Source organism: Colossoma macropomum, unplaced genomic scaffold, assembly GCF_904425465.1.
Source record: "Colossoma macropomum unplaced genomic scaffold, Colossoma_macropomum, whole genome shotgun sequence".
NCBI lineage: Eukaryota > Metazoa > Chordata > Actinopteri > Characiformes > Serrasalmidae > Colossoma > Colossoma macropomum.
Window position 1 is genome coordinate 13,781,258 of NW_023494795.1, and position 26,076 is coordinate 13,807,333.

The 26,076-nt window shown below is 41.4% G+C and overlaps 3 protein-coding genes across 3 annotated transcripts; all 3 read right to left on the minus strand.

Annotated features, from left to right (window-relative positions):
- Positions 1 to 1,017: 1,017 nt before the first annotated feature.
- si:dkey-86e18.1 (uncharacterized protein LOC557342 homolog) lies at positions 1,018 to 10,254 on the minus strand. The gene is made up of 5 exons (XM_036581546.1): positions 10,141 to 10,254; positions 9,908 to 9,948; positions 9,688 to 9,762; positions 5,388 to 5,577; positions 1,018 to 2,173 (listed from the first exon to the last, which is right to left on the minus strand). Exons 1-5 carry the CDS (start codon positions 10,205 to 10,207, stop codon positions 1,770 to 1,772), a joined length of 777 nt encoding a protein of 258 aa, XP_036437439.1. The 5' UTR covers positions 10,208 to 10,254; the 3' UTR covers positions 1,018 to 1,769.
- Positions 10,255 to 11,701: 1,447 nt separating this feature from the next.
- Positions 11,702 to 15,105, minus strand: LOC118815435 (CARD- and ANK-containing Inflammasome Adaptor Protein). The gene is given in 3 exon segments (XM_036581547.1): positions 11,702 to 12,282; positions 12,285 to 12,552; positions 12,919 to 15,105. Coding segments are annotated over 3 exon segments (2,253 nt in total). The 5' UTR covers positions 14,323 to 15,105.
- Positions 15,106 to 17,366: 2,261 nt separating this feature from the next.
- On the minus strand, positions 17,367 to 19,549 carry jun (Jun proto-oncogene, AP-1 transcription factor subunit). Its single transcript, XM_036581545.1, has one exon. The coding sequence runs from the start codon at positions 19,076 to 19,078 to the stop codon at positions 18,101 to 18,103; it is 978 nt and encodes a 325-aa protein (XP_036437438.1). The 5' UTR covers positions 19,079 to 19,549; the 3' UTR covers positions 17,367 to 18,100.
- Positions 19,550 to 26,076: the final 6,527 nt, after the last annotated feature.

A 26,076-nucleotide genomic window follows, 5' to 3' on the forward strand; every position in this document is an offset into this window, starting at 1 on the left:
AATGTTGTTATTCGGTATCACTTAAGATGTTTATTAGACATCTTTTGATCCATCCAAATTTGTGATTTACATATGAGGTTGCCTGGGCGATATTCAGAGTACCCCCACGTGCACCCATCATCCCCATTTCGTAAAATTCGACTGTGGTTGCAGGTGAATGTTTCACAATGAAGTTTAACAACACTATTCCCATTTTAAAAATTCTGTACATGATAGCGGAATGAGATCAGACGAGTGAGACGATGACGCAACGTCATTCATGAAGATCCTTCTCTGACCGATGATGTGTTTCACAGAAGATGGGCTTCATGTTTCCCCTTACCGGTATAGAAAACCCTTTCTGTGTGTGTAACAAAAGCCACACACTTTGCTTCTCTTCTAACAAGCCTCAGCATCAGCATCAACCTCATTTCCCCGAAGTGACGCTCAGTACGTGGTTCCCATCGCTAATGAAAAAAAGGAGTTCTTGGGGTTGGACGTGGGCTGCCCTGCCTTGCAGCGACCAGACTTTGGAGCAAATGTGTTTTATACACAAAGCAGCATCTCTCCCGCTCTCTCTCTCTCTGAGTCAGCATCTTTCTGCTTTATGATAAGCCAGTAAGCAGTGCCTGCTGTGGTGGGAGCATTATGTAATCTCTGCACACAATGAGCTGTTTTGTCTCAATGTGAAACTGCTGTGTTCAAGAACACCCACTCAGGTAAAGCCTCCTCAATCACATTCGTGATGTGTATCAGAAGAGACGTTTTCAGTGCACTTTTTTCAAACTTAAACATGATCGATTCTACATGACAGGCCAATGTCCAGAAGGTACAGACTGAAGGAGCCTGTTAATAATGATTAATAGATAGTCATTATGTTTTTGTTTTGACTTATTTGTCATCATCTGGAGTCTGAAATCTTAATTCAGCTTCAAATTACCCATTCATCTAACTCTCCATTTACTCCCCTGGGCTGGTCAGACCTTTTAAAGGGGAATTCCACTCATGTCTAAAAAATTTTTTAGCATAACTCAGTTGTCGAGATGTAAAGTTATTCTGTTTATTTCAATGTGAAATGATACATTGTGGGAAAACATACTGACACAGATTGTCTTTACAGTAGAAACCAAGGGTCTTAATGTGTACAACACAAATCTAACCATAGTATTCGCCATCCAAAATGACCAGTGAGCCTATATCCTTTGAGTTTTATATGTAATGTTGATAATGGTAGAATAGTAAATGTCTAAAAATGTTCATTGTGCTGTTTTGCCCTACATGTAACTCTGGACCATGAATTTATTTAAAAACTACATTTCAGGCCAAAACCTTATCTGAAAACTATCATAAAAACAATGTCTGGCATCAGGCAATGCCTTCATAAACAATGAACTTTCTGTGAGTTTTAGAGGCATTAAACAAATGTCTGGTTCCTTATCATCACCACTGTAAACCTGTTTGATTCTATACATTTCTTTAGCACATTTCACATCAAACCACACTGAATTACTTGTTTACATGTTAAAAATTTAATTATGCAGAAATGAACAAATCTGTGGACTGCCCCTTAAGAATAATTTTTCAAAAATGCTAGTTTTTGTTGTTTTTCTGATATTAATTGTGAAGACCATAAAGCCACTCAGAGAAAATCAGTTTATTACATAAAGTCCAACACAGAAAAAAAACATACAGTAAACTTAAATATCCATTTGTACAAACCAGTGAGATTCCTAAAAAAGCCTCACTGGTCTCATTTGTGTCCCAGTTTCATCAGCACCTTTGCTGATTCATTACGTTTCCTCATCTGAAGATGAGTAGCACCCCAATCCCAACACGTGTTCTGTCTTATTCTGTGTTATTTCAGTACAGGGGGGGTGTTTTGTCTCCAGGCTCTCCTGAAGTCCTCCAGCTGGTGCTATGGAGCTGTGCAGGTTGGGTAGGCCACTGCGCAGCACAGAAGCCAGTGTATTCATATCCTGCAGCTGTCCTGATGGAGTCCTCCAAGATCCAGCCACTGCTACTGCCAGCCTAGTGCGGTCAAAGGATAGTGGGAGATCCTGGTCTGGAAGATCTGAAGGTGAGGTAGCACCGGGGGTTGACTGGTTAAGCAGATCCTGCTTATATAGGGTAGATGTTGTAGCTGCTTCTGCTGGACTGGCTTGACTACAGGGATCAGGGGCGCAGAGCCTTTTGACTGTGAAAAAAGATTGAGAACTTACATTGTGCATTGTTTAGAGAAGAGGCCTTCAACTTGCCATCTTGAGTTTATGGTTCTGGATTTTGAAATTACTGGTAGTTAACTGAACTGATGATGTAACTGTTCATACCGAGCAATGATTACAAAATCCACGTCGCAAGTTGAAGACCTTTAGTTTAGCACATCAAACAAATTGGTGACAAACTGGAGAAGGAAAACAAAGTGGCTTAGTAAAGTGCTGGACCACCACAAAAGTGCATGTTGGCTTATATCCTACTAGTCTCTGGAACCGTACTGAAGGGACGGAACACTATTCTTCCAAAAGATATTCCTTCAATTAGTGTTTTGATGATCATCAGTCCAAAATATCCAACAGGTGTTCAATTGGGTTTAAATTTGGAGACTGCAAAGCCTGCTGCATATGATTTACATTGCAGCCTTTGATACCATTGACCACAAGATTTTACTCCAGCGTCTTGAACACTGTGTTGGCCTCTCAGGCAGTTTTAGAATGGTTTAAATCATATTTAAGTAATAGGCAGTTCATGGTTTCACTTGTAAATCATTCATCAAAATGATATGCCGTTTCTTGTGGAGTCCCCCAAGGTTCAGTTTTAGGGCCTTTGCTTTTTTCTTTGTACATGCTACCTCTAGGTGATGTTATTAGGAAACATAGTATAAAGTTTCATAGCTATGCTGACGACACCCAGCTATACATTTCTATTCCTTCTGAAGATCAAGACTCCGTAGACAGACTAACCAGCTGTGTGTCAGATTTCTCAGTGGATGTCGCAAAATTTTCTACAATTAAATCATGAAAAAACTGAATTACTGATTGTTGGTACAGAAACTCAGAGAAAAACGATAATTGAGAAACTTGGTTCTTTAGCTTCATCTACCAAACCTGAAGTACGAAAGCTGGGTGTGATCTTAGACTCTGAGCTCTGTTTTACCCCACATGTAAACACGGTCACTAAAGTAGCTTTTTATCATTTAAGAAATATCGCTAAGGTTCTGTGTTTTCTATCTCAGAGCGACGTAGAGAAACTTGTTCATGCATTTGTTACAAGCAGACTTGACTACTGTAATGCTCTTCTTGCTGGACTTCCTAAGAAAACTACATCCCTTACAACTCGTACAAAATGCAGCAGCATCCTAACAAAAACAAAAAGGAGAGATCACATCACTCCCGTTTTGAAAGAACTGCACTGGCTGCCTGTATCATTCAGGATAGATTTCAAGGTTCTGCTACTAGTCTTTAAAGCTCAAAACAACCCATCACCTGCTTACATCACAGAGTGTCTGTCTGTTTATGTTCCGGCACGTAATCTAAGATCTGCAGATGGTGGCCTTCTACAGATACCCTCTGTAAAATACAGAAAACATGGAGAGGCCTCTTTCAGTTATTATGCTTCTAAACTGTGGAACTCAATTCCACCTTTTATTAGACAGTCAAGCTCAGTGCTCACTTTTAAGAAGCACCTAAAAACGTATCTCTTTAAATTATCATTCAACTAAAACTGAATGTCTTGTGGTGTTTATCTTGTAATTTAATCTTCTTCATTTTTTTCTGATTCTAATTAAGTACTAATGATCTTTTCTATAACTATGTTTTATCATCTGTCTGTAAAGCACTTTGAGCTGCCACTAGCATGAAAAGTGCTATATAAATAAAATTATTATTATTATTATTATTATTATTATAATTTCTACACTCATCAACCCATCGAGTAACCCCTTGTGACCTGTGGATGAGGACCAAAAAAGAAGTCATCCTGGAAGTGAATATTCCCATCAGGAGAAATATATTTCATAATAAAGGTGATCAGTCAGAATAATTTTTCTTTTTTTAACTTTGACTTTTAAAAGGAGAAGTACGGTAGCTGACAAGGCCCTACGCACAGTACAATTAAACACGCTTTGTACACTCGTTAGTGCGATGCTAATTCACAAAACACTTTCAACATGACTACACCTGAACTACATTTCACAAACACGCTGCAAGTACAGAAAATACATGCAACAGAGGTGAGACAACACAACGGAAATGTTTATGGAAGACTCTCGAAGGGGATATCAGTAATGGAAAGCTGCTGCGAAAAGTTGGTAACACAGAGACTCACATCACAATACGTTCATGGTTAACTTGACTGACTAGTTTGCTATCTGATATGTCTCAGCTGTACTGCGGTAGTTATCAGTTATACCTGGTATTGCTATTTGAATATTACAGCACAGCTAATTCCCATCACAATACAGTAATGTTAGTTATGTGCTCAAATAAAAGTTAACGTACTTTTACTGATGAATGTTTATGCTGCATTTGTGTCCCAGTTTGATCAGCACCTTTGCTGATTCATTACGTTTCCTCATCTGAATGTTTATGCTGCATAGAATTTAAAGGTTTTCTGCATTTGCAGCATGACTGTGTAACGTAGCATTAATGCCATCATTTTGATGAGCGTTTTCTGAATTTGCAGAGTGGTTTATTATTTTGCAGAGCATTTGTAAAATGCATAGCTTATGCTGTCGTTTTGATGAGTGTTTTCCACGTTTGCAGCCCATTTTTTATTTGCAGTCTGTTTGGTCCTCTCAGACACTGTAGATAAGGATCAAAACCATGCCAGCAAAACACCCCTCACAGAGCAACCAGACCACCTCACTGCAGGCATCAAGCGGCCTGTGTAATTCTCTTGGTGTACACCACACTTACATGCACTCGCCCACTTATCAGGAATATGATGAAGGATGACTCATCTGACCACATCACTTTTTTTCCACATCGCTGTAAACCAGTGCCTGTAATTTTTGCACTGCTGAACTCTCAGATGTGCGTTTGTCTTTGTAACGAGTGGTTTATGTACTGCAACACTATAACATTCTTCAATATGTAATTGTGGACAGACTATTCTTGCTGACACAGCTTGATCATGTTCTGCATTAACTTTTTCGGTCACCTAAGGAAGTAGCTGCTCTGCCATCAGTGCCCCGATACTGAACGCTCTTTTAAAGTCACTGAGATCGTCTCCTCTGTAACTAAATTGCTCAGAATTATTGTATATGCCACAAAGCAGGATAGGCTGTTAACTGTTTAACTGTATCATGCAGTACACCTGTCTGGAAGCATATGCACTCATTAGGCTTTTCAGGTTTTTCCTTCAATTTGTCACCCTAAGCGAGATATGCTCGGCTACATATTTGAAGGACTAACCAGTGCATTGACCGCTGTCAGAGTCTTGCCTCCTCTTGGAGTATGCTCTAGGAGTCCAAGGCTTATGTTTGCAGGTGGGGTCCAGGGAGCGCAGTTTGTTGAGGTATCGCTTGTATTCTTTTTCCAGCTGCTCAATTTGCTGCTGGAACTCTGCTATCTTCCTCTCCGGGTAGTGGGATAGCTGGGACTGCTATAGGTATAAGACAGTAAGGTGGAGGAGGAGAGAAACGGTGTCAGAAGTCTAGATATGGGTTTCTCAACCTGTGGGCCACGGACCACCAGTGGGCCATGAAGCACCCTCTAGTGGTCCGCGGGCCTGTACTCGGGGAGGCAGTAGTTTGTAGTGGGCCGATAACGGCACTTTAAGTCATAAAAACGGAAGTGGAAAAAGATTAACTTAGGCTTAATAATGCAAAACCAAAGAATCAGACATTTCCATATTATACAAATATTAACGAATAAGAACATCGCAGTTGCAGACTAATTAAACATCATTGGTTTGAGACAACACAGCTGCATGCAGCACAGTTAGTCAGAGCTGAAGAGGTTTCTCAGGGCGCCTTCTCCTACCTTGTTCGGTGCAGACCTATCAAACCTTTTTCTTTAGCTCACTCCATTTTGACGTGTGTGAACATTTCACCCGTATTCAGGTCTGCATCAGCTAAACCAGTCTGGCAAAAACCCGCTAGTCTCAGCCTACTTTCAACCAAACCCTGTTCAGTTCACTGCTGGTGGGATGCATTTTATGATCAAACGAGGGGATTCATCAATAGAGCCTACTTTCTTCTTCCAGCAGCACATCAGCACTGTACCATCAGCTTAATCTGCCTGTTTTAACATCTCACTCTTTACAGACTCTCATTTTGTTCCTGCAGCTGGAGCTGCAGCTGATAAAAACGACAGACGAGCCTCAAAATAATAGCTCTAATAAAAGATCTGCGTTTGATTTCTGGCCGAGCATCTATGACGTATGAGTAGTTAATCTCAAATTGATAAACTAATGACAAAGAAGACAACGTCAAGTTTATCATTATTATTTATTTATTATTTTATATTGAGATTTATTTCAAATGAGGTGCTAAACCCTCAAAACTAAAGCGACCAGTCACTCCTGAGTATTTTCAGTGAAAACGCAATGGACTGCAGCTCCAAATTACAGTCCACATTTACCTTTGTTTTTCTTTTTCTCCCTTTTTTCACATCTCTGCAAACATTTTGTTTTTGTTTTTGTTTTTTTTAACATAACTGCAAATTTTGGTTTCTGTGATTGAAGTGAAATGGACGATCTGATCTGTTTCAGGCCCTAATTCAGAGGTTTTCAGTATAAACAATTAAGAAAATAATATTTTAAAAATATTAATATTTTTATAATATATATTAGCAATTTTTTAATGGTTTGTTATTCTGTGGGTTGCATTGATTTATAATTATAAACAGGTGGACCTTGGGGTGGAAAAGAGTGAGAAATCCTGGTCTAGATTATTTAAGGTCACAGCTTTCTAAATGAACTTACTGCTCAACTGTTCTTTTCATTTCAGAAGTTTTCAGATACTGTATTTTTAGCAGTGTGTATTGTTTAATTAAGGTGGGGAAAGCAGGAGGACGCTCTTTCATTTTTTGCTGCATAATACTGGTTTCCTCTGGAATTCAACAACGAGAAGCTTGGCATTCACGGCTCCCAAAAAATCAACATCCGGTTTATTCCACTGATAGGAGAAGTTGGGAAAACTGAACTCTTGACGGAGCGTTCCGCTCAGCGCTGCGGTCTGTGGAGCGCTGCCGGTGTTCTGATGCATTGTGCTACTTTCTTGAAATGTCCTACCACACCACATATTTTAGGTAGTGCTCTACATAAAACTGTAGGTAGGATATTTTGATGGCCTAAATTACCCAGCAAATCAGAAAATACTGCCAGCACTGAAATCTATAGGTAGGTTAATTTGATAGCCTGACTCTCCTTATCAGAAAACGTTACCAGCATTAAAAGAATAATCAGGATATTTTGATTGCGTAAATCACCTTATCAGGGAGTTAGTAATAATATTAAGCTGAGTCTGTACTGAACTAACATTTTAAAAAAAAAAGTTTGAAACATTAAGTTACTACACTATAGTAATGATGTGCGTATACTCAGTAGGACCACTCGATGGATAGGACAAACTGTTGGAGTCTAATAATACATCTTTTTACAATTTTATCTGAATCATCTTTGTATTTTCTCACTTGTTAAGCACTTTGAATAACCACAGGGTATGAAAGATAAATATAAATAAACTTGCCTTGCCTACTTCCCCGTCCTTATCTTACTTCTCTTTGGTTTCCTGTCAAGATTTTTGCCACGTTATAAGATAATAATACATATCAGAGCCATCAGTCAACAACACTGAGAGGAACCTCAAAAGGCCCAGTAAGGTATGGAGCCCAGCTGGTGACATCCTGTATAAATAAAAATAAGGCGTGGCCACGACTTAGTAAGGTGTGGGAATGAAATTATCAAGTCGTGGCCACAACTTAGTAAAGCGTGGGAATGTGATCCTAATTCGTGGCCATACATTATTTTTATTTATACAGGATGTCATCATCAGGGCTCCGTAGTTAGGCATGTATGTATCTGGTCTAAATAATCGTGAAGAGTAATCTAAACTAGCACACAACTGAGTTAAATCAACAATATTCACATTTGACTTTCAGCTTTGATGGTCATGTAAACGCTAACTTGCTAACTCAGCCCGGGGGTCGCTGGGAAGGGCAATCCGGACGGGGATGCGTTATCGTGGGCTTCACGCCGGTTGCGGTGGCAGAATTTCCATCGCGGCTTCAGTCAAAATAATGGAACATCGGGTTTGCCGTCGTCCGTCTACCGCAGCGTTACAGTTCGTTACGCTTTTCTAACGCCATAAAAATGGTGATTAATGTTTATTTACATGTCAAAACACATTTCTACTGATATGATAACCTAAGAAACAGGTTTGTTGTTGTAACATACAATTAAGTTATTAATTAAGAGCGTTAATTAAGAGTTATTAATTAAGACGGAAGAGGAGAGATGAGGACTGAATCTGAATCTCAGGCTAAATCATACGTTTATTCTATCCATCTACACATGTGGACACCTTACTGAACGTATTGCACTTTCTGTAACCCCTACCGCACATCTTGCACATCTGGACACTCCACACCTAGATATTTTATTCCAGTGTTGTGTGACTGCTACTGGCTGCTAAATTTCCTTCTGGGATCAATAAAGTATCTCTATCTATTCATCTAATGCCGGCCTTACACCAAACGACTTTTCAAGCGATTTCACTGTCGCAGACAAACATCCATGTCGGAATAAAATCACGAGAGTCTTGTTAGTTTGAAGTCAAGGCTCATCGTAAGTTTGAAGTCAAGGCTCATGTAAAGAGTGACGTGCCAGGGCTAGCGCAGAGCGAGAGCGAGAGAGAGAGAGAGAATATGCAGGCGTCACTGACTCAAATAATCATTAACTTAAAATATAAAGTGACTGTTTTGATGTTTCAGGTTCACTGAGCCTGTAACACGTAAGGAAATGTGCAGAGGACTTTAAGAATGCCATTACTGAAGAATCATCAACTGTTTTCTATTTTTTTTCTGTTACACTGGTTTCTTATTTTGTTTGTTTGTTTCTTATGGTTTAGTTCATGACACCCAGTCGACAATGCTGAGTCGCTGCATGTTGTGTTGATGTGTAAATCTTTACACCAAATTAAAAAAGTAACTGCACAATTTACAGGTTAATTAAAAGATTCTTATGATGATCTGCCAGAGTACACAGTTCTACAGTGAACTAATCTGAGCCCCAGATCTTTACCTGCCCAGCCAGCGTATCTTCCCATCTGTACCACTATAGAGTGGAAGGAAAAAGTGTTTATCTGCTTGTAAATTTCCACCGGGCGCATGATGAGGAATAATCTCAAAAATGTAGCTGCAGTCTTGTAAATAGTGACACTGCAAGATTCCTAGTCTTTGCAAAATCATAGTCTCTGACTAAAAAACGCGACACTGTCTTTAGATGTGACAGGGTGTCAGACTTTAGTCTTTCAAAAGTCTTTTCAAAGTTCTAGTGTATGGTTAGCATAAGTCTTTCAGTGATGGCAACGGTATTTACTTCGTAGCTAGATTTGCCCTTTTAGTCACCGAGTGCTGCTCACCCCAGCAAAAATCTGACCTAATTCTCTGTGTACACCAGACACCGCATGGTAATAAGCGCGCACCGGTAGATGGCATAAACCATCTATGTGCGCTGCAGAGGAACACAGGAAAGCGGTTGTTGTGATACCTGCAGGTAGTACTCGATCTCATTCTTGATGCTTGGTATCCATTTCTTCACGGCTGCGACAGAATTCAACGTCGCCTACAAGAAAGCACGCGATATAACGTTAATTCACGTTAATAACCGAACCATCCACTGTGGTTCTACTACATGGTGCGATGCTAAGCGGCTAGCCGGCTCTCTGCACGAGAACAGCTAGCAAAGTGTTATTAAATGAATTACTCACGAGTTTTGGTCTTGGCTCGGTAACATCTTTAATGCGACCTTCTAGAAATTAAAAACAGACAAAGCAAACTTGTTGAGCAGTTCTCCCCCCAGTGACCCCCACACTCAGGACTCGAGTGCTGTTGTAACATGCAGGCTAATGTCAGGTTGCTAGCTAACTCGAAAGAAACCACTGTACAAACATGCATTTCCGAGGAAAGAAGAGATGAGACTTAATCATTGAACAAAACGTACCCTCTCTTTCTTTCTGAAGCCATAATCGATTTAATTTTCCAAGCTGTTTCTCCTCATTTCTTGCCATTTCAGGACACGCTAGGACAACAGTGAGTCACGTGATGCGGCCCTCTGAACTTTAGGAGCGAGTCACGTGACGCGGACTCTGCCTGGTCTGTTTAGAGCAGTGTTTCTCAGCCCTGGTCCTGGAGGCCCACTGTCCTGCACATTACAGAGCTTTTCCTGCCTCAACACATGCACTTTAACTCAAGAACGGACTGTTACTGAGCTGATTAGTTGGATCAGATGTGTTGGGGGCAGAAAACACTAAAAAGTACAGGGCAGTGGGCCTAAGACCAGGGTTAAGAAACAGTGGCTTGAAGGTTAAATTGACTGTTTTCTCAGCATTGCTGCATGATTAAATGCTTAAGATGTAAACAAAGCCATTCAGAGTGGTTTGATGTGAAATGCTTCATTCTAGGAAAACTTTCCGAGTCAGATTTATTCACCTCATGGTTGGTAGAAACCAGACATCTGAAGAGTTTCAGCAAAATTCACAGTGAGTTATTACATAAAATGGTTAAAAATACGCTGTCTGATGCCTCAAACGTTGGCATCATTCTGAGAGAGGGTTTTGGCCTTTAAAAGAAAAAATTCATGGTGGAGGGGTACATGCAGGGTGCCATAAGTCAAAGTTGATTGATTTTTTTCAAGATTTGCCACTATTTCACTATTATCAACATAACCAAAACTCAGAAGGTACGTGCTGATTCACTGGTTGTTTGGGTGGTAAATAAAATGACTGTGTTTGCACTGTAGACATGGCAAACCCTGGTACCTGTTACCATCACTGTGAAGAAATCTGAATCGGTGACTTTCTTTGCAATACACAGTTTCACACTGAACCACTCTGAATTACTTTGTTTACATCTCAACAATTAAAGTAGGTAGAAATGTTTAAAAATAAGTGGAATTTCCTTTTAATACCTGAAAACGTCTTGTGCAATCAGTAGGATGAATGTTAACTGACAGCAGTCTACAGACGTAGGTTATTTCCAGCTTTTACCTCTGCATCTGTCTCGGTCTGACCAGAGCCTCTTCATGGGAAAACTTAGTGGGAGTGCTTTATGCAGTGAGAATGTTTACCAAAGTTAATTTTATGCGTTTAACCCTGTTGTTCACCACCAGTAATCAATACTGCAGCTTAAGTCTGTCTCAGTAATCAATATTGTAGCTGTAATCCACCTCACTAATTTTGTTAATTATGTTTTTTTTTCGATTTTGATTTTACTTCTTTTGGTTTAGTTCAGCTGTACTATTCAAGAAACATGGTATTTGTGTGACACCTAGTGACAAGATTGTGTCAGTGTAGCTTTTATTTAAAGGTGGAGTATATTGTACTTTTCATTATCCATGTTATACATATTAATCAAAACTGGCACATTTATGATCTAAATGTATATTATTTCAATATATTTTAAAACAAAATAATACATGTTTTCGGTCAACACAGCCCACACTCCAGTTGCCTTAAAATATGCAAGATATGCTCCGGCTATAGAGTTGTAATCATCCCTTTTTTTCATTTGATGAGAAACATCTTCTTCTTCAGCAGTGTAGCAATGCTCTGATGGTTCAGAGTGTCCTCAGCCTCCGCCACCTGCAGGGCTGTTTTCTTCACATTGTTAGTAGCCTGTAGGTTTGCCTTCTGGCCCTGTGTCCAGTTTACCAATCTCTGCACTGTGCCTAGATGCCCTGCGCGACAGGCCGAATGCAGTGGTGTGTCTTTATTGTTGTCGATGGCATTGATCTTGGCTTGTTTCTCTAGCAGCAGATCCACCAGGAGCTCCTGCCCGTGCTCTGCAGCCAAATGTAGAGGTGTCCTCCTCCATACATTCCTGTCATCCACGTTTTTATTCCTCCCAGAGGCTAGGAGAGCAGCAGCCACGCTCTTATGACCATTTCGGGCAGCATAGTGCAGAGCTGAACAGCCATCCATGTCTTTAGCTCCACATTTAGCTTTCCCAGCCAACAAGGTTGAGACAGCGTCGGTGTGCCCTGCCATCGTTGCCAGGTGTAACGGAGTCTTCCTCTCCTTCTCAGCAGGGTTAGTATCAGCTCCAGCAAAGAGGAGGAGCTTTATGATGTTGGCATCACCGTGATTGCTGCCCAGTGTAGAGCTGTTCTGCCCTGTTTGTCCTGAGTATGGACGTCTGCTTTTCCCTCCAACAGCTGGGCCACTGCCTCTGTATGTCCACTCTGGCTAGCAAGATGGAGAGCGGTCAGGCCATCCTGGGTGACAGCGTTGACCTGAGCCCCTTTGCGAAGCAGCAAGGCCATTAGAGTAGGCTGGTTGTGCAGGGCACTAAAATGCAAAGGCGTTTGGTCTTTGGGGCCGATGCTGTTGGGGTCCATGCCCTTATCCAGTAATATCTAGGCAAAAAAAAAATTTAGAAGCACCAGTGGTGGCATGTTAATGAATGTTTTACACTGTAAAGCATAATTTCTATATGAGGGACATGTTCATGGTTATTATAAAGCTCACATAGGTGTCACTTACATAGACATATATAAAGCATGTTCTTTATCCAGTAGATATAGCTAATTTAGGCCTAAATGGATGTGCTTGAAAGAATGCAAATAACTACATTTAAGGGCTTTAACTGTCATTTTATATACAAAAGTATGCTGGTGTTTGCTAAAGATTTAAAGATTTTTTATCAGTATAAACACATTATGCATTTCTTTTCAGTATAAATGAGCTTATATATAAATGTAATATTGAAATCGTCTGTGCACCTGAGTTATTGGCATACTGCCACTCTGAATGGCCAGATGAAGAGCAGAGGTCTGGTTAGGTAGCCTCTTATCAAACTGGGCTTTCTTGGAGACCAGCACTTTAAAGACTTCCACGTTCCTCAACTCTGTGGCTAGGAGTAGTGGCGTGTAGCCCAGGTCATCGCACGCATTAACATCTGCTCCACTGTCGATGAGGGCAGCCACGACCCCATCCAGGTTTCTCTTTACTGCTTTAAACAGAACAGATTTTATCTCATTTTGAGACATTGTGTCCTTGATGTTCCTCAGAAGCAGAGACAGCACAGACTTCCTGTTTAGGTCAAACGCTGCCTCCATGATTCCAGAATTCACCTGGGCACCTGCCTGAAGCAGCACAGAAGCTGTGTTCTCATTTCCACGGCTAATGGCATGAAACAATGGCGTTTTCCTCTGGCTGTCTTGGACGTCTACTGATGCTCCATTCCGCAGCAAAATGCCTGCCAGTTCCAAATCATCCTCCACTGCAGCCATGTGCAGGAATGTAGTCTGGTTCTTGAAGCTTCTTGCTTCCTCCTCCACCAGGGCTCTGACAGTGTCCTCATGACCATTTTGTGCTGCTAGATGTTGGGGAGTTTTGGAGGTCTTGTCTTTGGCATGAATGTCTGCTCCAGCTCTAACAAGGGCCACTGCAGCAGCTGTGTGGCCAGCCTCTGCAGCCCTGTGTAGGGCAGTGCGACCTTGGTGGTCTCTCTGATCTAGTTTGGCTCCGTGACGGAGCAAAAAGTTTATAACTGCCACTTGACCATGTTGTGCAGCAGTGTGTAGGAGGCTGTCAGAGGAACTTCTGTTGTTGATATTCGTGCCTTTTAGAAGTTCCCGTAACAGGGATACGTCACCTGTAGACACTGCTTTGAGAATGGCATTTGATGTGTCCTCTGGTTTCATAGAGTATTTCTGTAATCCTTCTAACAAGGTTGGCACCTCATACGTTTTTGATTTATTCCTTACTGTCTCATTGAAAGGGTCTGTGTTCTTACCCTGTATGTTTTTCATTTTCCCCTGGCCATCTTTCTCTAGAAGATACCCAATCAGCTGCCTTCGTGTGTCCTTAATGTTTTGGTTCAGCCCTCCTACATAGGTTTTCATGGTCTGGTACAGGTCAGGTTCAGCACTCTTCAGGCATGGGTAGAAGAAGATTCGGCATGCCCGTTCTCCTCGCGATATCAGGATGCTAAGCATTCTGGAGTTCTTCTCGTCTTGTGCTGTGATGCTGGACACAAGAACTCTGCTCTCAGGTAGAAGGACTCCATTTGCGACAAGAAGGTCCAGTAAGTCCTCAGTGTTGGAGATGCCACCAACTAGCTCTTTCTTCTTGGTCTGGATCACTTCAATAGCGTAAGGATTGGTGAACTTGGTTGAACCCATCCTCCTTACTCTTAAAATTGGTCAAATCCACAGGAAATGCAGCAGTTAGCTGAAAACGTGTGGAGAGCTCTGAACATTAGTAGCTAAGAGCTGCTTAAAATGGCTTCTTATTTATAACCAATTGTTCAAATATCTCTTAGCAACCAGATAAGGAGGAAATGCCAGGTTGCTGTTTACATGTGTTTTAGATAGTGTAACGTATTGGTTCGAAAAATCATTGCATCATTTTACAAAATGTTTGCATGGGATTTTGTGATATTTATGGAAAAATAGTTTTATTTTCTTGCTATTCAATGCTCAGATCACTTTCCTTATTTAAAGTGTCTAGTGCCAAGTAATCTGCTACATGACTACTGTAACCATGACAAGCATTTGTGTTTGTGTTCATGCATAAGTCAGACCATATATCTTCTTTCCATTCATTACAGCAGCATTTCAGTCTAGCAAATGAATTGAGCTTAACAGACAAATAGTATCTTACTTTATTTAAATAAAGGCACATTCACCAAATACAATTTTCTGAAAGATTTCTTTTCGTATCCATGAAATTTGTACTTTTAAAATATTAGAATTAGCCTGGTATTTCTTTTACTCTTTTCCTATACAAACAATGGCCTATTGTATTCAAATCATGTGTTCTTGCTGTGCACTGGAATGTGTCGGTGAGTTTGTATACGCTTTCACTACGTATAGCAGGTAGATTTAGCCTTTTTTAAAGACTGCATGCCAAAATATCGCAGCGACAGTTCCGCAAAGTTGCTGAGGTAAAACAGAACCCATGTTCTAGCTGTATTTCTTCTGCTGAGAGAAGCTTTATCCGCGTCTTTAGTCCCCGGACACTCGGGAACGCCGCTTCACTCTGAACAGGAGGATCAGGCCGAGGACTTCCACTTCCCGTAAGCCACGCCCACTCCGTGGCCGGTGACGTAGATCTTCCGAGGGTTGTGTTACCTTACATGGTCATGTAGATCCCGCTTTTCCGGCATGATGTCACCCTTTGCCAAGTTTGGACAGCAAAGCGCCATAAATGTTGTATGATATGTATTAAACCAACATTGTTGTCCTGAATACAATATGGGAGCTAATTCAGTTAATTTGATGGCTAGAAACAGCTCCAAAAATCCCAATGTGATCTTAAAGGTGCATATTTTTTTATGCAAACTTGGATATTCAGTGACTCAAAGAACCTGATGTTGTACGAACCACTGGAATTGCTGCCATAGCTGTTATTTAATGTTTAATGTCCAAAACAGTGCTTTTAAATACCATTTAAAGGCCTCAGCAAAGGAAAATAATACATCGTACAACAAACTGAAATATGGCCTGTATCAATGTCTGATTTATTCAAATAGACTGATTGAAGCTTCACTGTCTACTCTTTCCTTTCCTAGTCTTGTCAGTGTGATTGACTTTATCAGTTCTTAGCCCTTCAGCAGTCAGTTTCTGATCGCAGGGCCTCTATTGGCTGGATGTTTTAGTCTTCTAGTTTAATATACACAATGACTTTTTAAACCGATCTTAGTAACTAATGCCTCTATAACAATCTCTGGACATGTTTATTAGACTGTTTATAGACAGTTTATGACCATAATTTATTAAGGTCTGTTTTAAAATTGTGTACGAGTTCTACTGATGAGCGCGCGTGCTGCCTAAAAGGCTGTTTGGTCACAGCAGCTCGAAGTGAGCTGAGTTTTGTCACGCGCGCAAACAGTCGGGCAGTTCCCGTTGAACGGCAGCCCAGCTGTCCGGTCTGAAGTGAGTAATGTTCAGGACGGTGTTTAACAGGCCAGTAAGCGGCGCTCCAACACACCTGATTAAGCCCATCGGCTCTACTGGAGCCAGGCTGACTAAACTGTCAGGACAGGATTTACTCCAGCACCAAACCCGCCCGCAGACTCCGGGACTTACCAAAGGGCAGTGGCGCCCTCTAGTGGCGTTCTTGATGAAAATGACCGTTTTAGAAACCAGCTTGTGTGGAGCTGCTGTTCTTCTGAAGGGCCTGTGTCCAAGACACGTTTTACAGTTTGGAGCGGTAAAATCAATATTATTTTCACTGCCGAAATGTGATCAGTTATAATTATAGTGTGTAGACTTTTGTCTAATGTGATCAAAAAATTAGATTTTGAAATAAATGATTGTCAAGGACTGATCATTACTGTGTAGTACGATGCTGTGAAGTTAACGTGTTTCTCTTTTCATTTTTTAATTTAACGTATTTATTTAGCGTGCTGCCATTCCTGACTACTGGTCAGGTATTTTTTTCATTTTATTTTATTTGAATTTGTATTTTATTTTAATTTCATTGATTTAGGAGCTGCCATTCGTGGCTACTGGCCAAGTATTTTTCTTTTTTAAAAAAATATTTTCTTATTTTATTTATTTAGCAGACTAGCTGCCATTCATGGCTACTGGCCAAGTATTTTTCTTTTTATCTTATTTATTTAGCTTACGAGCTGCCATTTGTGGCTACTGGCCAAGTTCAAACGTGAACACTTCTGATTATCAGGCTTAAACTGTGATGATGCATCATTTAATGGGTTTCTAAAGACTTACTGTTTTGTAGGTACTGTCAGCCAATGGACAGTTGTTAAGTGGTAAAAATACTAAATTGTAGCCTACAGTGTTTATCAAGCCTAACACTATATCATGAATCTGTAGCTACAAGCAAAAGCCTGGTTTGAGTAAATAAGCAGTACTGAAAGCTGCAGGTGCCATGGTGGTGTAAAGTTCTTGTATTTATTATGTATACATATAGTCTTATTGTTGCATTGCTTGTAAAAATTGGAAATTGTTAAACACTTTGTTGGGAAATTTGCTATATGAACATCAATTATAATTGTGTTGTAATGTAACTTTTGTATGTTGGTATCAGTTATAAACCAGAGTCTCTTGTGAGAGTTATGTACCTTTGGTTGTTGGAGAAGAGCTTGACAAACCTGATCACCCAAAGCTCTGTGTGAAATGCAGTGTTAGTCAACAGTGGCTCTGAAAACAAGTTTGAACATGTTAGTCCTCGCAGCTCCACAGACACAACAGACACACTGTTTTCGTTTGACATACTTTATTACAGTTCATAAATATTGATTAGTTTCTGATCAGCTCAGAAAACAAACATAAAAAAATTACGTAGCACTTTTATTACAAATGGTAAACTTAAGTACTCCCTGTTGATCTTATTTACAAATAACAATGAGTGAAACCTCATTAAGAAACTTTTTAGAAAAAGAAACCGTTGAAAGCTTGACTAACTCAAATAACGTCGATTCGATTCAAAAGAACAAAACGGACATTGCAACTCAGAAGTCAGGCAGCTTTTATCAAAAGTGTTTTTTTTTCTCTTTTTAGACTTTATGGGACGCAACTTCCTGCTGTGGCGCGCCAACGCGGGCCGCCAAAGTTCTAGCGCAGTTCTCTTTTTCTAATACTGAGTGCTCCTGTAGGCTTAGGTCCATGCACGACTTGGTCAAAGTGAACAAGGATGAGTCTCTTTCGTCATTAGAAAAAGAAATGAAAAAGGAAATAAAAGTCAAAGGTAACAGAAGTGAGTCTTTCATGCTGTCTGGTGCTGTGGGCCCAGGTCTGTGGAGCTCGGTAAACTCCATATCTGGACGTCCTTTGCACGGCACGCGGCCACACAGTGTCCCGGGACAGTCCCGGTGGACTTTTACGGCTTCACCGGCCTCTGTCGCCACAGGCTCCGGTGCTCAGCCCCTTTTACACAAGCGTGTCCTTTCAGCCCGTTTGTCCCTCCTTCCCTCGGCGCCCTCGCGCAGCCGCTTCAGAAGGTCTGCAGCTGCTGCGTCAACATCAGCTGGCAGCCGCTGTTCACGTGGTTCATGACTTTCTGCTTGAGCTGGGCCACCTGCTCGCGCAACATGTTGGCCGTGGACGCGAGCTCCGAGTTCTGCGACTTGAGCGTCTTCACCTTCTCCTCCAGGCGCGAGATGCGCTCCAGCTTCCTCTTGCGGCACTTGGACGCGGCGATGCGGTTACGCATGCGCTTGCGCTCGGCCTTGATGCGCTCCTGGCTCTCCATGTCGATGGGCGACAGCGGCGGGGTCTCGCCGGGCATCTCGGGCACTGTCTGCGGCTCCTCCTTCAGCGCCTGCAGCCGCGGGTGCTGGACAGGCAGTGGCTGTGGCTGCGGCTGCTGCTGTGGCGGCGGCGCCAGTGTTGGAGGCGCCGTGGTGGTGTAGCTGACGGCCGGGAAGCCCGAGCCCGCGCTGCTGCTGCTGTTGACTGGGTTGAACGTGTTGAGGTCCGCGTAGACCGGCGGGTCCGCGCGCGCGGCGGTGCTGTAGGCCACCGATGCCACCGAGGCCGGCGCCGCCATGGAGCTGTTGACCGTGGTGTTGGTCTGCGGGGGCGCGGGGGCTCCGGGCATGTGCTGGTGGTGCAGCTCGGCCAGGGCCCGCACGAAGCCCTCGGCGAAGCCCTCCTGCTCGTCCGTGACGTTCTTGGGGTACAGGAACTGGGTGGGCGTGGGCGTGGTGGTGATGAGGCCGTTGCTGGACTGGATGATGAGCCGCTCGAGCTCGGGAGAGGCCAGCTTGAGCAAGCCCACGTCCGGCGACGTGAGGATGTCGTTCGCCTTGGCCCGCAGGTGCGGCTTGAGCGTGCCGGCCGGGTCCGTGAGGTTCAGCGTCATGCTGTGCTTCAGGGCTTTATGGTTGTATCCGAAAGCGGCGGCGTCGGGCTGCGAGAAAGCGCCGCTCAGGGAGTCGTCGTAGAAAGTAGTTTCCATCTTGGTCGACATAGAAGGAGAAACCAAAACTTTTCGAGCCGACGGGTCGTTTCACTCACTCAGCGGCGAGCGGCGGCGATCACACCACACCCGAGTCTAACTGTCCCTCTTTCAGCTGACTTTCCGACTCAGAAAGTTCAAAAAAGAGCAACTTATCTTCGTGAAATGTCTCTCGGAGAACGCACGAAGACGAGCAGTCACTTTCAGAAGTTCAGCCTCGTCCGCTCACTGCTTGTCCCGCGAGAGAGAAAGTTTCAGAAAAGTTACCGGGACGGTCGAAACTGCCTCGAAACCGAAGCCGAAACCCTCTGCCGCTGTCAGGCTGTTCAGAGGGCGACACGGAAAGCGTCGACGCTCAGACTCGGTGTTCGTGTTGTTTTGGTGTTTTTAGACCTTCTCCGTGGCGCCGTGTCTCCGTCTCTCTCCCGTGTGTGCTATGAGCTCCTCCGCCGTGCTCTCCAACCTTATCAGCCGCTGCCGCCACACTAAAAATAGGGCCCTGATGGTGATGTCATGCCCACGGCCTCCGATTGGCTGGATGCGGCAGCGGAGGGCGGTCCTCGGCGCTCCGATAAGGCGCGTTGCCTAGACGACCACCAGAAGATTCTTTCTGCGCGCGCGGAGGCTCACGGGATGAGGTAATGCCGCGAGTGGACGGGTGCGCGCTGCATTGTGGGATGACGTATTGTTTTTGAATATCTGGTTACGCGCTTTAGCTGCTTTAGACTGTGGCGGAGTGAGCGGCTCTGTGGGGCTGAGGGTGTGAGGGGCAGTGTTTGTGGCTCCCAGAGCGCCTGTTTTGAGAAAGCTTTGAGAAGGTAAACCGCGGCTAAGGCTGCCAGGGAGATCCGCTTGTTGTGAATAGCCGCTCCACTAACCCAGAACTTACTAACGTTAACTTAGCTAAAAATAAAAATCTACGGTGATAAATAAAGTGTTTCGAAGTTATATTTTCTTCGTTTTCGTTTAGTTTGTTGTCTAATGCGCGTTTATTTCTTTCGGGACGATTTATCTTGAAAGCGCACTTGAAGCAGGAGATCTCTTCGGTGGCAGAGTGTTTCTACTCACTGGCCCTCTCAGCCAATAAGAGCCGGATGGGGGGCGTGTCCTGGAGTGGAGTGACAGAATGCCACCGTGCACGTCGGCCCCAGGGAGCCTCTCAAAAGTTCGCTCACCGAAGAAAAAAGGCAGCAGCCTTCACTACAAACACCGACGAAATACCGAGATATTAGGACACGAAGAACGTGTAATTCGTTACATTTGAAACGTGGCCTTTTTTCACGAGCGTTTTCTCACACGAGCCTGTAGTTTAGGTTCTCTGTTAGCTGTTTTGGTTTCTGTTATGAGTAAACGCAGGACGTTAACGGGAAAGAGCCCATGGACGTAAACTGACTCTTATCGACGGCCTCTGGCACATTTCACTCTATGGCGCGCTGCTCAGCACACACACCACGTCAGCATGACGTTGCACACAGGTTTCCTCATGGTACTCCTGAGTTGATGCAGAACAAACCATAAGCTGCCTCTTCATGTCTCAGCCTTAATCTGTAGTTTTAAAACCAGTCATTATTTTAGGTTAGGGGGTAAAAGTAGGCTAAACGGCAACAACAGGCCATTGTTGAACTTAATGATGAGAATTTGACTGTGTTCATTTGTCCTCATGATAGTGACCCAGTACACTGTTTTTACACTTAATGTTAGAACATAATATCTATCTATCTATCTATCTATCCTCTCTCTCTCTCTCTCTCTCTATATATATATATAGAGAGAGAGAGAGAGATATATATATATATAGTGCCTGATATGATACAATACAATATTTAGTTTTTCTGAAATTTATCACATCGCAACAGACAAAATAGAACCGGTATTGCCACATATAAGAAATACAATGATAATAATAATAATAATGATAATAATAATAAAACCTACAACTACAATGACTTATTTCATTTTTTACAAACTGCATTGCACTTATTCCAATTAAACAGGCCTAAATATGATTATTTTGTAACAAAACAATGAAACATGCAGTTGGTCAGTGTTCTTTAAGTACGGTATTGTGACAATTTATATATATGTATGTATGTATATCGCTGCTGTCGGAAGAAAACCTTGTATCTCCAAAATGGTAACTTTACAGGAGAAGGATAAAACCTACTTTACTTTTAATGTAAGTCAATGGAACCAGACTTTTTCCCGTGTCATTTTGAGTCATTTCTATTCGTTCATTCATCATGAAATTTACACACATTATGTAAGGTTGACAGAACAAAACCTTACACGTAATATGTATATATACGTATCACTGTTGACATATTTATCTCAATATATATATCACCCACTATTTACATTTACTACAGTTAAAGGTACCACAGCTCTTTTGATTTGCTTACAGTCAGTTCATATATTTCCTATTTACATTTGCTCAGTCGCAGCACATAGCATATCTGTTTCTTAACATTAGCAGCAGAAATGTGGGCCAAAAACATCTCCCAGCTTTTTTTCTCCAAAAGGCCTTGTGCTGAAACAAAAGTGCTGGATAAATTTTACTACAGTAAGAAAGTGTGTTAAAGATTCTTAAACAGAGATGCTGCCATGCTGCTCCCACATAATCTTTTCCAATTGTGATGCAGCCTTGGGGAAGGGGTTAATCATTTTTGCATGTAGGTTGGATTTAGGCCGAAATCTGTTGAAAATCACTGCTGAATGGAAAATATTTAGTGTGCAGCCCTTCTAGATACACAGATTAGTATAGATAAAGAGTCAAGAAGGAAGTTATATACGATGTTTTTTTTTTTCTAAGCAGAAAGAAGAAACGGAATGAAAAGAGGCACGAAGAGGTAACGGCTCTGTGCTCTGCTGGGGGCTGTTGGCAGACTAGCAGCTGCCAATCAAAGGATTATCTTCGCTATGTTTAGTTGATTTTCACATTGCTCTGGATTCTGCCCTCAGGTTTGGGACCCTCATGCAAGAGCGAAGCTTTTCCAAAACATGCCTGTATCTGTATGTCTTTGATTGCCTGTTGATGAAGATTAGAATGAAAGTAGGCTCTAAAATCCACTCGTTTGTGGCTTTGTGGTTGGCTGGGCTTGTCAGGACAACATTTGGAAAAGGGGTGTGTGTTTGTGTGTGTAGACTTGCAGTTATTCATTGTGCTTGCTTACAGAGACATGTGCGGAAGAACATTTTGTAACGTGGGTTGTGCTGCGGTCTCCTTCTCCAAGCAGATTAACCTGGCCTGCTCTTTTTTATAACTGAGGGGAAAAATATGGATATGTTACCTGCTTCACCATGGATAACTGATAGCTAACTAACATTACTGTTCGTACGACTGCTGTGCCCATTAGTTATGTGAGCCATTACTCAATCAGATATCTATTTAGGCAGTGTTGGCCTAGTATATTTTAATATTGGTTGTGTTTATGAAACGAGACAGACGGTAGCACTGGACAGTAGCTGAGAATAATGGCTAGCCTGGTTTATCAAACAACAGAGGACAAACTCTGAGGCAAAAAAGACACTGTTAGCAAAGTATTCAGCTAATATTAGTGAATTAGCCTGTTAACGTTAGCTGTACAGCTAAAACTACTTCACAATTACAGAAGTACATTGCATTATATTACAAGGGTAACAATAAATTCCACATCAGTAATAATCTGGCTGGCTATTTTCGGTAGTTAGCTAGCAAACAACCAATATAACATCTGTCCAGCAATAAAAAAAAGCCAATTCAGCATCACTCCTGAGTCCCTCCAGGTCACGGAGCTGTCGCCACCTCTGAAAAGCCAAGCCAGTGTTGATTCTGGTCTTAAGAACAACATATTTTAGCAGATTTCTTTCGGTTCTTTTGGTTTTAACAAATAAATCTTACATAGTGCAGCTATAAACTCGAAAAATCTTACTCTAGAGGCCACAGCAGCACCACTGTAGGAGGACAGTAGGCATGTTTACAGCCGATGTAGCAATGGTTACATTTTTAATTCTGGCCAGACTGCCCTTTTAGGGTCTCAAACAGCAGAAGCACAGAAACAATGACTCTCAGAAAAGTATACTTTTCATGGTTTGTCGCTGCGGTGGTATCCTCAAGGGTACGTCTATTTAGTACCTTTAGTTTGGGAACCTATTTTTTAAGTTGCATTGACTCCACACTGTCTTGACTCCAGGCTTTTTATTTTCGTTCTATATTTTAAAAAGTTAACATGGGAAAAGGTACAAATATACACTTTCCCCTGGGAAAGTGAGGGTAGTGTAACTTTAAAACGGTACACAATTGGATCATAAGAACCATATTGTGCCTTTGAGGATACATTTACATTCTTTGTGTCTTTGTACATTGATAACAATAATACCTCCAGCCTTCTAAGGGTTAATGTGTCACACATCTTAACCAGCTTGTTTTGTACTACTGTCCATTTTAGATGCATTTCCATTGGTCTTGTGCATGTATAAAGGTCAGATGATGTTTATGGCCATATGATCTGTGAGACAAAGGTCAAATGCTAGAGCAGCATCCTCTTATCCTGCATCCTCTTTCAGTGTAGCACAATGCTTTCCCTGGGACAGAAACTGGAATGCCCAGTACCAGTTCAGCATGGAAACTGAGACTTCTCTGTTTTAAAGCAGCTGTGTTTCTTCTTGTTGTTGTTGGGTTTTTTTGGTCCAGCACTGTCCAGAGATTGAGAAAAGGGGTTAATCCTGAGGAAGAACTTCCTAGCATGGCTTTTTCTCTGGGAAAAAAAACATTCAGATATCTCTCATTATACTAAATAAGACTGAAATAATATTTGTTTATATAGAACAAAGTTTGCCCTATGATGCAATAGTAATATAATAATATAGTAATAAAGCTGCTTTGTGACAACACCTGTTGTAAAAAGTGCTATATAAATAAACTTTGACTTGACTTGACTAGTAATGTAATATAAGAGTATAATGCTGGTTTGACACAAAGAACTCATGATACGTCAAAACTAACAATTATGGCTGGAATTGAAATATCAATTTTAGACATCTTCAATCAGGGCGAGTCAAGAAAAAGCTGAAAGGTCCACTGACATTTCTTGCTTGGAAAGGTCAGTATAAAACAAACATAAGTGAATGGCATCCACAGTTATCTTTAAATGCTAGTAATATAATAAGACATCAAATATATTTTAAAAAAGTCAACATATTTTCATAATCTAACAAGCATTTTAAGAATGTATGTCTATTGATTATTGTTTGTAAAACAAATAAGTAAATAAACGGTAAGTCTTTTTGGAAGAAAAGTCTAAATCAACTTAAAAATAACTTTAAATATTTTCCCACACAAAATTTCTGTCTTTTCATAAGACAAAATAACGTCAATGAATTAAAATTGGTTTTTAATTCATTGAAGCTTTCTTTTTGTTTCACAAGCCATGTTGTTGCTTCACTGCTCAGACCAGAAATTGTGAATAATAGATATTTTGTATAAAACACAGCAGCAGTGTCCATTTCATTTTTTATAATTACTGTGTTTCTTAATGTGGTTATATCACATTTATCTGTTAGTAATGATTTAGGCTGTTTATGTCTTAAAAAGCAAGACTAAAATAGATTTTTAGCAGCAAATCTCTATTAGACCTACTCACAGTAACTCTGCTTAGTTATCCTTCTATGCATGGATGAGTTCATGGAATATAAAAGTGTTACGTTGACAATAAAATGACTGACAGCTATATATAGATGAGCCCGTGAAGGGAAATCTTCATCTTCAGTCTGGCGGGATAGAGTGTAAGCGTGCCATGTTTACATTGTCCCAAGTTATATTCCTCAATGTCTGTGCCACCCTGCTAGAGTCTGGACCCCAGACTATACCCACCCAGCAGCAGCTCTCCTCACACCCATGGAAAAAGTCATTATTTATACATTTGTGTATACTGAACCCTTTAATAGGGCTGAAGTGCTAATATCAGGTATCTATAGCCGGTGCCGCGTGTGTTTGCTTTGACGTGTGGCCTGCCGTTAGCTTAGGGGGACTCTAAGTATTTGGAGGTCCATCTCACTGGTGGTCCCCACGTCTGTGAGGAGGGTCCTGTGTAAATATGGTCCGTCAGCTCTCCTCAGAGACAGTGCTGGAGTAATTGCTGTTTTCTTCATGCTGAAACTGTGAAAACCGAACACGAAATGGATTTAAGCTAACATGCACACTTATGCAGTTTGCAGGGTGATTCATATTCATAAGGCTATGAGAATATATTTGTTTTTGGAAAAATATAAATGTGTCTTAGGTTTGTCCACCTGGGCCTGAGACTATAAATCTGGTTGAAGTAGCAAGCAAATTAGATGTTCCATCAGCCAAGAAAAAGAATACGATTTCTGCTTTGCTTAACTGTTTTTGTTTTCTGTCCTGATGAAGGCCTTATGGGCTGAAATGTTGGCGCTTAGTAAATAGTGGTGTATTTTCAGGTATAATCTATACCCTAATTTATTAAAGTGAGTGCTCCCATCCCCCTCATGGGTTGTTTCTCATATAAATGTGGTTTATTTTCACAATACTTAGCCTTTGTTACAGTGTTAATAACCTTCAAAATCTCACAAAACTTGTTTTTTTTTCTTTGGTGTTATAGGTCACATGCCAAGAAGGAGTTGCTTATGCACATGGAGTGAGTTCCAAATTGCAAAAATGTGCTTTTGTCTTTATCCTGACCATGAATTTTCTTCGTATAGATCTTAGTGTAATTCAGCTGAAATTTCCTTCAGATATACAGTACTGAAAAAAAAAAGTCTTTATAAAATTTTTGAAACAATCTTTGAAAGGTATGTGTGTTTCTGCTCATATAAACACTATATCACATTAGAATGAATGCAGACAAGCGTAAATACAGTAAAAAGTAACAAGAATTCCTTGTTTTTAACAAAGAAGTTGCTATTTTCTGAGTTTGTAAGAAGGACACAGGCTTGGTTCTGGATTTCTCCTTGATGACCCCATCACATGTATTAAATCCCACCACCTGATTTAATGTAAAGATGTGCTGATCAGC

Excerpts from the sequence above, each read along its gene's own strand:
- jun (XM_036581545.1), bottom strand. The coding sequence starts at position 19,078 with ATGTCGACCAAGATGGAAACTACTTTCTACGACGACTCCCTGAGCGGC.
- si:dkey-86e18.1 (XM_036581546.1), bottom strand. The coding sequence starts at position 10,207 with ATGGCAAGAAATGAGGAGAAACAGCTTGGAAAATTAAATCGATTATGG. Across the intron at positions 9,949-10,140 it reads GCTTCAGAAAGAAAGAGAGG|AAGGTCGCATTAAAGATGTT; the intron begins GTACGTTTTGTT and ends TTTAATTTCTAG. Across the intron at positions 2,174-5,387 it reads TGACAGCGGTCAATGCACTG|TCAAAAGGCTCTGCGCCCCT; the intron begins GTTAGTCCTTCA and ends CTTTTTTCACAG.